This window comes from Peromyscus maniculatus, chromosome 14, assembly GCF_049852395.1.
Source record: "Peromyscus maniculatus bairdii isolate BWxNUB_F1_BW_parent chromosome 14, HU_Pman_BW_mat_3.1, whole genome shotgun sequence".
Classification (NCBI taxonomy): domain Eukaryota; kingdom Metazoa; phylum Chordata; class Mammalia; order Rodentia; family Cricetidae; genus Peromyscus; species Peromyscus maniculatus.
Window position 1 is genome coordinate 23,890,584 of NC_134865.1, and position 11,917 is coordinate 23,902,500.

Consider the following 11,917-nt stretch of genomic DNA (forward strand, 5'->3'; position numbering starts at 1 on the left):
TACTTTTATGCCAAAGTAAACTTCATTTCACCGCTTCTTCAAATCTCCAACTGTATTCATTGATAGGAAAATAACTCTTCCAATTTTGTTCATCTAACTTCTTGAGTTTTCTTTGACATCTCTTTTCCCCAAAGCAAATTAGAGGGAAAGAAATGAGACTGCTATCATGCATATGGGCAGGATGCCTTTAGCACTCATGTGAGTTTCTCTCCGTCACCATCATGAGTTCAAGTCATGAATTTATTTTTACATGCTTATGCATGCATACTTACATGTATTAGTTACTCAGTTGATCTTAAATTCCATTAAATTTGATTGACTAGGAGGAAACTTTGTTCATAGGATTTTGTTCTCGTTATATTACATTTTATTTTGTTTTGTTTTGTTTAATGATCAGCTTAAGGCTCATAAAGGTTGATTTGCTCCTGAACTGCTTTGTTCCCAGACATTGCCATCTTCCCCAACTACCACCAAGTCCTCTCCATCTGACCCCATGACCACCTCCAGAGCTAATCAGGTACAGTATCATCCTTTCATCTACACCATACTTTCACAGCGATTGCCTGCCAACCGGAGAAAAAGAGAATGGTGGGTTAAGGATTTGTTCGTTCATTCACATGTATGCGCCATGATCAGATTCCAAATAATCTAACCAATAAATATCAATCATTTTTTAATTTTACATGCATTTTTAACTTCATTCACAAATATATTCAGGCAGTAGGCTTAATTAGAATTTTGGACTTATTCCTTTAACACATCATCACTTTAAAAGCCCTGAGGATTAATTATTGAGTTGGTCTTTTCTTGCCTTTCAATATATCTATCTTCTTAGGAGTTTTCATAAATAATTTAAGCATGTTCACATAGGTTATAAAATATATTAAATTTTAGAAAAGATATGTCTTTAAAGGTTAATATCCTTTTACTTTTTGAGACCAGCTTCTCTGTGTAAACAGTATCAACAATAAGCATTTCTAGTTTGAAAATTGGTATAATTTTAGCATTATTTAATAATTGCAGACACAGTATATTTTCTTAGTCAAGAACTCTTAATCACTTTTATTGAAAGAGTGTCAAACTTTGCAGTGAGAATTATATCTTACTAGTTCCAATTTGACAGCTTTTCAAACTAAATATTTGCAGGCCAGCCTTCAAACTTGTATTTGTTGACTAAAATAATTATTCAAATATTTAAACACATTTTCATTAGTTGAGTTTTATTTAAATGAGAAGTACTTTCTTTATTATTTTCAATTTTTACTTTTAGTAAAAATAAGGCTTCATGAGATTACTTAAATATTAACAGCTTACATTTTAAAATATTTTTCATTAGTTGGCCAACAAAGTATTGCTACATGTGTGGTTTGTGGCATTTTTCATATTATTTAATTTAAAGCCATCAGCATAATTTTACTCATTGACTGATTCTAGTGATTTTGCAACCTCAGGGAAATAAAATGACTCAAGGAAACCTAAGCAGTCTTAGGATGCTGGTCTACAGTAGGAGCTTGGTTTACTTTTTATGAAATGAAACTTCCTTCAAACACAAGAATTTCATGATGCTCTCATTTTGGCCCTGAACCAGTGAGGGCATATCCAGAATGATACAGCCACCACTTTTCTCTGAAGAACGTGGTAGTGTGGAGGTGAGAAGAATGCATTTTCAGGGCACCCTTCCTGCTTCTGTTCCCCCATGCTTTAATTCGGTAGCATAGAAACTCACCAAGGGTAGGGCTGCCCTTGGTTTTAAATGTCTCCTATGCTCTGTTAGTGTTTGATTTCTCAGCTGGACAGATAAGTACATCATAAACAAGACCAATGATTTTCTCAAAGCAAGATGCTAACTAGAAAGACAATCTGCTAATTTTGTCTCTGAAATTAGGTTTGTAGTTTACATATATGAATGTGGATTTTTCTAAAATTATTTCTTAAAAGGCCAACTATATCTACTTCCTCATTTATGCTATATTTTACCCTCTAGATATATTATCACACTTTCTTCTGCCAAATCTGCTATTGTAATGATTTGAAATATAGGTGCTGTGATTTAATATTCTGTCTACTGTGCTGATACATTTTGTTATTCATACTGCTTTCTTTGTTTTGGGTTTTTTGTTTTGTTTTGTTTTGTTTTGTTTTTGTTTGTCTACAAAGAAGCATGTAACTCCTGGATCACATGAAGCAAATGTTAAAAGAAGAACAGCAAAATCCTTATTTATTGAAAGAACTCTAGATTTTCAATAACATTTCATTCTTGATCTGTAACTCTCCCTTGTACTCCTTCATGGTAGGTTCTCTCCAGATGGCTGTAGCAAAGAAATGTCGTTTTTGTTCACTCACACTTGAAATGTTCAGCACCTTGTCCTTTCTTAATTTACTGGTTTATGTCTATAAATACAGCCTTGTTAGGAAAATATGATTCTGTGTAATAATCTTAAACTTTACAGAAGTAGATAGAGAGAGACAGAATAGTTTGTGTTACTTACAGATGTATAGAAAAGAACTAAAGAATTAAAAATATGTAGAAAACCTAGGAATGAAAAGCGTGGCAGTAATTCAGAGAATATGCTTGCTCTGCAGAGCCATCATTTCAAAACTTTTTATTCTGAAGATCATTGTGTTTAGCACTTGAATTTTATCTATTTTACTCTTCAGCCTCCTTAGCATGTTTCCTGGAGTCACATTCTGAGCACACTAGTGCTTAATAGTAACTCCACTTGAAAACTGAAGACCCACTGTGCAAGAATCCTTATAAAGTGATAGTAGGAAGTGAACACTAGAGCGGTGGTGAGGACCTTGTCTTGCTGTTTACCAGCTGAGTAATCCCATGTGAAACTCCAGTACTAGAGTTTCCTAGGGCAGACTATGAAAATCCCCAGCTCTTCTCACAGTGGTACAGCGTCTGGCTGTGTCCATTTCAAAAAAAAATGTGAAAAATATTAGTCCTTAAAAGTAAATTACTTGATAAATAGTTATTTTAAATGCTTCAGTTAACAATAATTTAATACTAGTATTGTCTGTTTCTAAGGTATTTCTGTGGTCAAATTCACAGCCCTTAACTTAGTTCCATAATCAGCATCTAGAGAGCATGCAGTTGCTCTTGCTTAGAAGTGAAATGCCACAGTTAAACTATCAGAAGCATCAACAGGATCAGTAGCATTTATAAATCCCAAGATGATGCTTATTTTAATTGTCATCTCATCATAACTTTATAAGTCAATCAGCGATGCCCAGTTATCAGGAAGGGGCATAGACAACAGGTGCAGGCCTTCTCTGCCATCGTTCTTGCTCCTTTTCCTTTCCTAACCCATAACCTTACACATACTTCACTGAAATTGACACCATCCAAGGAGATCTTCCATTAACTGATGCCGACAATACTTACCAGACCAACACTCCGCACCCACACCTTTTCAGTTATTTCCACAGGAATATCGTTCTCCTCCTACCAAAGTCAGTTATTTCAATTGTACAATAATTATACCCTTTCCCTATTACTGAATGGTGTCCTTTCTTTAACTGTATACTTCTTCAAGTTTTGACTCTATAGAAATATTCCAATCTGCATGCAGTGTTTTCTCCTGTCTTTTTTTTTTTTAAATTTTGATCTTCTCCTACATGTATGCAACATATTGTGAACATACTCACCTTGGGCTTTCCCCTCACTTCTCCCCTCCCACTCCTGTCTCCCATTTTACAATGCTGACCCGCCTTCTCTTGTTATCACCTCTCTCTTTCACCCACAAACTAATGCCTCTTCTAGTCCTTCACAGCAAAATTCACAGAAGTATTGTCTCCAGTCTCTTTCCCATGTTCTTTCTATTCCTAAATCTACTCAGTCATGCTCTGACCTCCACCATTCCACCAAATCTGCAGTGAGCATCAGTGGTGGCCACACTGCTGGTTGTGTTTGTTCTCAGTCCCCATGTTCACTGGCCTGTCAGTAGTGTGTTCCCCATTTTGTTATATCACCTTCTGTGCTGTGCTTCCTGTAGTTAGTGTCCAGGATTCTACACTACTGTGGTGATCCTGCTCCTGGTCTCTTCCTGGTTCCCCCTCTTGGCCCCATCTCACTGATGAAATGTCCTAGTCTTAGGAGCATCATATGCCTTGCCTTTTCCATGCTGTTATATGCAGAATGCATGCCTCGGGATTTTGTGCTGCTTTCAACCCTTGAATGTTACCATATAAAAACCATTTCTCACAGATGCAGTGGCTGGAAAATCGACGATCAAGATGCCAGCATCTAATGAGAGCTTTCTTGCAGCATATTCACATGGCAGAAGGTGGAAGGGCAGAGAAAGGGACCAGGGCAATGCCTTCCCATGACAGAAGAGAGAGAAGCCATTCCTGAAAACGTGTAATATAGCAAGTAGTAACCCTGGCCTCCCAACACTGTTGCATTGGGATAAATTACAGCACATGAATTGTGGAGAAGACAAAAGCTCTCTCTCAAACCACAGTAACCATGACATGAACTAACAGAATCTTTATGAAGGCTCTTACAAGTTCCTTACTGTATTTTAATGTTCATAGTTTAAATTTATAATTTCCCAAAATATTTCCTAAAATTTAAGTTTCAGGTCCCAAGTACTAGAACACACCTCTCACAGTGCAGCCCCAGACTGCCTGCAGCTGCCTGCTTGATGTTGCCTCCTACACATCTAACTGCTCCCTTAAGTACAACAGTTCCAAGAACCACCCTAAACCTTCTCCTTTCAAGGCTGTATTCTCCTGCCTGCATCTGAATGTTTTAAACCAGTTTACATGGTAAAAGCCAATATACCTAAATGTACATCGGCACTTTTACGATCTGCCTCTGCGCACACTGCTTTTTTTATCTGATCAGTCCACTGCCTCTCACTCACTCTGGGCATTTACACCACACAATTGCTACTCGTTTCAGACACTGGAAATCCTTCCTCAGTGCTCTGCCCTTGCTTTTTCTGCACATGAAATTGTAATCTCAGAGATCTGTTTGGTTAATACCTTTGTAATCCTTCAAGACTATTCCAAATCTGCCTACTCCTGAAGGCCACTCGACTGCCTTGTTTAGTACCCCTGTCGGGCCTGTCTCTCCCCCCAGCACTCCTCATTGCTTTTTTCATGCTGTTCTTTGTTCTGCTGTCTTGGGAGTACTGTGCACTTTCTTACTAATACATCTGTTGTATACTGTGTGCCCCATCACTCCTTTAGAACGTTACATTTTATGACAATAGACATTTTCTCCATTTTACAAACTCTCTGGTGTATGAAATAGAACCTGGAGCACAGTAGGTTGTGAAAAAGTACATGTCAAGTGACTAGCATTAGAGCAGTTTTATAGAATCCTTCAAATGAAACTTGGCCCAGGAATTGTTTGCAGTAGTGTAAACCAAATAGAAGAAAGTGATTTATTGAATAAAGAGGTTAACCTTAAAGAATATAGTCTTTGCTACCTTTCCTTCTATTCACCCATGGCATTATCTCTCACATATGAAGTGTTTGTCATTTCGTATGGAAAAAATAAAAAATAATCCAATAGAAAAATGAGTGAAGCTCAGGAAAGGTAATTTACAGATAAAGCAATAGAAATGGCTGGTAAAAACATGTTCAGTTTCACCAGCATCAGGATGGGTAGCAGTGTCTGTCACAAGGTTAAGCTTTTCCCCAGATAGACAGAATTTTATGTAAGTGTATATGATACACGTGTATCCAATTGAGAAACAATGTGTGTATTTGGAAGTCACATGTTGGTAAGTGTATAGAACTGAGCATTTGCACACATGTTGGTAAAGGAAGCACTGTGACACACCTCTTAAGAACCTAAGGATTGTTCTGAGGCATCGATAGATAGATGCATGAGTGTGTAATACAGCATTGTTTACATTAGCAAAAGTAGGAAAACAACTTGATGCTTATAATTCAGTTCTTGAAGGATTTCTGGTATTGCAGAGTGTTATTTGGGGAATATATGAAAGTAATGGGAAAGATCCATGTAACTGCTTTAGAATAGCTTTTTTTCTATGAGCTAGAGAAAAGTACATTGCTAAAATATATACCCATCTTAATGGTCACAAAATATCTGCCATGTTTTGTGTTTGAATGCATTAAGGTGATGACAGAAATATGAAAATTACTGGCTTTTATTACAATGTCTTCCCTCCTAAAAGTTAGCTAAAAATGACAACGGGATGAGAATTCAGATATCAGTTGTGATACATATGATGTGTTAAATAGGAATAAGTAGTCTCTCAAGGGAAAGATTTGATGTCATATGTGCCTCTGAGCTGCAAAATGCCCTGAATTATATGTCTTGGAATGTGCTAGTGAATGTCAGATAGGATCCCTGGGGAGAGATCTCTGTCCCAGAGGGCTGTTCATTTACTATAAGGGAATGACCATTTTTTCATGTTTTAAAATTATGCCAAATTAATTATTATATAATAAATGTAATTTTGTCTTTCATAGTTATCACATCAAAAGTTCTTGAGTCCAGCTTCTTATCAAAGCTACTTGTGAAGTTTCTAATATAATAGCTCCTGGGGGGGCAAAGTAAAACATTTATATTTTAACAGTTTGACATCTACAAAAGTTTTAGTGTAGGTATTAGTTTAGGATTGAGAAGATTTGCTAATTAATATGATTTAAGGTACAAAGTTATATTATTCAAAAGGTGTTTTTCTGTCTGAGGTTGCATTAGTAGACTTTCCTATTGTTGGATATGGTTAGATATCTCTCCCTGGAGATCTTTACATGCAAATTATAATCATGCTTTTAAAAATTTTGTTCTATTATTGCCAAAAATTGTGGAACTAGATTAACTAGATGATTTCTCCTCATGTTTCCTTCATTTCCAGTATCTCCACTGTTGTTGTAGATATGGGGTGTATGCACCCTCCCAGACACACAAACACACACATGCATGTTCATAATATGGCTTCACGGTGGTTAATTTACTGCTACAATACCTTTGATGATTTTAAGCCACACGTTTTCCCCCTTAATACTTTATTATCATTATTTAATCAGTCTTTGCATTTACCCTATCTGGATGACACTGTGTATTTCTACAATGCAAAGTACTCTTTCTCTTTAATTCTTAAGGTTTTTTTAATCTCCAGAGCCATCACCATTCATCTGCTTGACATTTTCACTTCAGTGTCTAATAGCTATTTCAAGCGAAAATGTCCAGAATATCTTCCTTTCTGGCCGCATGCCTCATCCTTTCTCCCCATCGTCTGCATCATTAAACACACTCTCTGACTTTGTGCATAGATCTTTTCATGTTTCACTTTTTTTGTTTGGTTGTTTGGTTGGTTTCGTTTGATTTTTTGAGACAGGCTTTTGCTCTGTAGCCCTGGCTATCCTGGAACTCTCTCTATAGACCAGGTTGGCCTTTAACTCACAGAGCTCTGCCTGCCTTGGCCTTCAGAGTGCTGACATTAAAGGCATGAGCCACTACCACCCAACTTCCATTTTTTTACTGTTTAAGTTGAATATTGAATTAAGTGAGAGCCCTAATTTGCATATCAAAAAATCTAATTTTTTTCAGATACACTTTTTTACTAACCAAGATTAAAAATTGTTTTAGTACATATGTACCAAAATGGATGTGATGAGAATTTAATAACATCATTAGGCTTTTTTTATTTAACCTGTAAATAATTGTAAGTAGCCCTTCTTCTATAAACAGAACTTCAGTTCAGTAAATTCAGATTTTTTTTAAAGCCACAAGATTACCCTAAGTTATTCTTATTTTTAAAATAGTTTTTTTTTGCCATATTGTATCATTTTACAACTTCTCTGGTTCCCTGCGGTTGACTCTAACAGCTTTCCTTTTTGTGTAACTGTCTACAGTGCTTGTCATCTCCGAGTAACAGTAGTAGTTCGAAGTGCTTCTCTGCTAGAAAGTATGGACTGTTTCCCTTTCCTCCTTCCACCTGACCTCCTAAGCGGTGATGCAATGTTACCTTAAAATATACATCATCCCCAAAACAGAATGCTTCAGGAGCAAAGCAAAATAGTGTTAAGTCAAATAATAAGCATATTAACTTCTTTTCCTTGCTTTTAGAAATTTTGTGGAAACTACTGTTCATTTTCTGTCTCCTTCCGGAGACACACAAAAGGAGGTCCACTGTCTCCCTCTCACTATCTTAGCTTATAGAAAGAAGGGAGAATGCAGTGTGGAAAAGAAACAGAATGATGTACAACCTCTGTAGTACTTCTAGAGATATCTACTCATATGTATCAGCTATAGTTGGAGTTTAAAATGCAAAGCTTGAAGCAAAAGGGAAAGGCATTCATAGTGCAAGTACTCCTTGAGTGAGTCGGCAGATGCCCACATTGAGCCATGTTATTAACTGGCCCCTCTTACACTTAATCAAATAACTCTTGATCCTAGACCTCTGAAATTAATCTGACTACATTTTCATGGCTGAACTGGGCTAACCACTAGCTTCAGAACCTATGATGCTGTAAAACGTGGTGGAAAATAATACTTTAATAAATGAACATGTAGGAGTAAGGCAGATGTTATATATTTGTCAGTGTGACAGCATTGGATTTATAAGTGACTAAGAACCTGTTAATGTTGGTTTCAAACATTTTCTGATAAGATTAAAATGTCGCTGTCCTTAACTTTTGAAAACTTCAATATATGCATGATGTAAATTGAAATTTTAGAATTTGAGAATGATAAACCTTTCTCTTGATTTGAGATACCAACGTCAGGTACGAGAGATACACAGTTAAGAGTGCTTACTTCTTTTGCAAAGGACCTGGGTTCAGTTCCCAGCACCCTAAAGAAGCCTTAAAATTGCAACTCCAGCTCCAGGAGACATGATGCCCTTTTCTGACGTCAGGACACACCACATGTGCATGGTACAATTACAGACATGCAAGCAAAGTACACATGTAAAATAAACTAATCTTTTATTAATTAAAAAATAATGAACCCAATGTTGGGTGTTTTTTTACATATACCTACAATGTCTGTGTCTGTGGTAAATCATCTTTTAAGTAATTGTATTCCTGTACAAATATATCTTGTTTTATTTCTCTGATGATTACCCATGTGTAACTTAACCAGGGACAAATAGAAAAGGTAAAATCAGATAAGATGGTGGCCTACAGGAAGATGCCTTTTTGCACTCACATCTGCCTAGGAGAAATAACATAATAAGAAATGTAGGAATAATGACACTATGAGGTATAAGGTTTGATATTTTTTATAGGTACAGCTGAACTGCTTGTGTGACACACTAGATTTCAGCAGGTGAAAACGCACACATTGACGAAAAAGTCAGTGTAAAGAAAGAGAAAAGCTGTCTGTCAGCAGGAAGATGTGGAAGATTAAAGACAAAGGCAGAGAAACCCTAAGTTCAGACTGTACTTAGGAACTCACAGCTAAAATGTGGACTCAGTGAGGGATTCACAGATGATGATACCAAGACAGGAGACACTAAGAGACGAAGCTGGCGAGACACGTTGAGGCATAGTCGAGAGAAGTTCGCAGACTACATGGGAACCCAGCCAGTGCAGGGCAGGTTCTTCTTAGGAAGAGTTACTGGAGGAATCTGATAAATGTTTCTCAGATTTTCTTGGGTGATAAAACTTAAGGTTTGCTCTAATTCATCTTTATAATTGAATAAGGTAGAATTAAGGTTAGCATTATAATTCTTTAAAGACAAATAATTTTCAGGAAAAAAGTTTACTAAGATTAATAACTGTTAAAAAGTTCTTCTAATATCATCCATAAAATAAAATTAACTTAGTTGGTAACTTTATTTGCCATCCTTTAAGAAGTGGTTTTATTTAGATTTCAATAATCAAATTATTTTTATTAAAGGATTAAATAAATTAGAATAAAACAATATTTCTTAAGTGCAAAGGAAATCAAAAGCATGTGTAAGATGTATAAACACACTCATATGTGTCCACTCTGGAACGTGGATTTTTATGTTCACTGCCTGCTGCCTTCAAGAGCCGAATGACCTGACCTCACAGACACTTTTTAAAATGTCCCTAGCAGATCTGTGTTCTAAAAGGAACATTGCTGATTCTTGCTAAAATTAGCTAATGAAGTTCAGAAAATCTCTGCAACAGAAACTAAACTGCCACCGATTTTGGAGGTGATTTAGCTCATTCTAACCTCAGCCCTACACGGAGAACAACGAAGTTACTTCAGTGCCCTGTCAGTGACTGCAGTCTGGTTTGAGATGCCCAGGGAGGGGATATAGATAGAGATGTGGTTGTCAACAAATCCAAGCTCAAGGTTAATATCTCGCTTTTTAATTTTAAGGTTTATGTACACATCACACTCGTATACCTGTACAGCACCATTTTATTGTGATAAAGTACATCCAGGTGTTCTGATTCTTGTGACCACACCCTTAGTATAAATTAACAAAATGGCCACATTGGGCTGTTGTAAACACCCGGTGACTACAGTAATTTCTCCTCACCACTTGGTGAAAGGGTAGCAAGCACTACTTCTAAATAGAGCTGTGCCTTCTAGAACAGCAAATCTCACCATCAGAATGTCCAGATGATGTAACTTTAAAATAATAGAAACATTTTAAAAGATTATTACTGATTTGGTGGCCATTTTATAAAGTTAAATGACTATGTGTCCAATTGAAAAAATAAAATACTATTAAGAATTTTATTGATCTTCACCTCTAAATATAGCCATAAAACAAATAAGATATTTGTGAGTAACCCCAAAACTACTAGGTATTAAGGAACATGAAATTAATGTTTTGAAAAGTTTAAGTGGGTATTTTCTACTGCTGTTTTTGTTAGCTTTGCTTTCATAATTCTATACTACCTGTTCGTATTTCTCAGAGCAGAGAGTTTCTTTAAGCTACACCGGATGAAGAACTAGCAGCCGCATTATTATTTTGGGGCTCTATGAAAACATTACCATTGCTGTATAGTTATTAGTCCGTCTGTTTTGACATGCTGATTTCTTATAGACTGTATTGCAAAATATAGACATTCAAGGAACTTTTTGTTTAACAATTTTGACTTGAAGATTGCTTTTTCCTTTGAAAACTCTCATTGTACAAGGTAGTTTTATTAAAATATGATAAAAGTCACTTTAAAGTTGTGGTATTTCCATCTTAATAAATTATGTTTAAACTAATTATCAATTTATTATTGTACTTTTTCTAGGATAGCAAAGTAATATAATGTATGTGCACAAAACAGAAGTATTATTTATACGTATTTTTTTTAATTACAGGTAAAGATTATAGTTCCCAACAGCACAGCAGGTCTGATAATAGGGAAGGGAGGTGCTACTGTGAAGGCTATAATGGAGCAGTCAGGGGCTTGGGTGCAGCTTTCCCAGAAACCCGATGGGATCAACTTGCAAGAGAGGGTTGTCACTGTGAGTGGAGAACCTGAACAAAACCGAAAAGCTGTTGAACTTATCATCCAGAAGATACAAGAGGATCCACAGAGTGGCAGCTGTCTCAATATCAGTTATGCCAATGTGACAGGTCCAGTGGCCAATTCCAATCCGACCGGATCTCCTTATGCAAACACTGCTGAAGTGTTACCAACTGCCGCAGCAGCCGCAGGGCTCTTAGGACATGCTAACCTTGCCGGCGTTGCGGCCTTCCCAGCAGTTTTATCTGGCTTCACAGGCAATGACCTGGTGGCCATCACCTCTGCACTTAATACATTAGCCAGCTATGGATATAATCTCAACACATTAGGTTTAGGGCTCAGCCAAGCAGCAGCGACGGGGGCTTTGGCTGCAGCAGCTGCCAGTGCCAACCCAGCAGCAGCAGCAGCCAATTTGTTGGCCACCTATGCCAGTGAAGCCTCAGCCAGCGGCAGCACAGCTGGTGGAACGGCGGGGACATTTGCATTAGGTAGCCTGGCTGCTGCTACTGCTGCAACCAATGGATACTTTGGAGCTGCC

At 37.0% G+C, this 11,917-nt stretch overlaps 1 protein-coding gene across 8 annotated transcripts in view; it reads left to right on the forward strand.

The window, feature by feature from the left end:
* Nova1 (NOVA alternative splicing regulator 1) overlaps window positions 1–11,917 on the forward strand; it is a 124,248-nt gene that overhangs the window by 109,947 nt on the left and 2,384 nt on the right. For 4 of the 8 annotated variants that reach the window (XM_006975255.4, XM_015994156.3, XM_015994157.3 and 1 more), the window contains 2 exons: window positions 446–517; window positions 11,231–11,917. The exon at window positions 11,231–11,917 is cut by the window's right edge and continues 2,384 nt beyond it. In XM_006975255.4, coding sequence (XP_006975317.1) covers window positions 446–517; window positions 11,231–11,917 — 759 coding nt within the window. Of the gene's footprint in view, window positions 1–445; window positions 518–2,157; window positions 2,373–11,230 lie in introns of those variants that run through there. The other 4 variants (XM_006975256.4, XM_042260644.2, XM_076550707.1 and 1 more) reach the window with 2 other exon arrangements.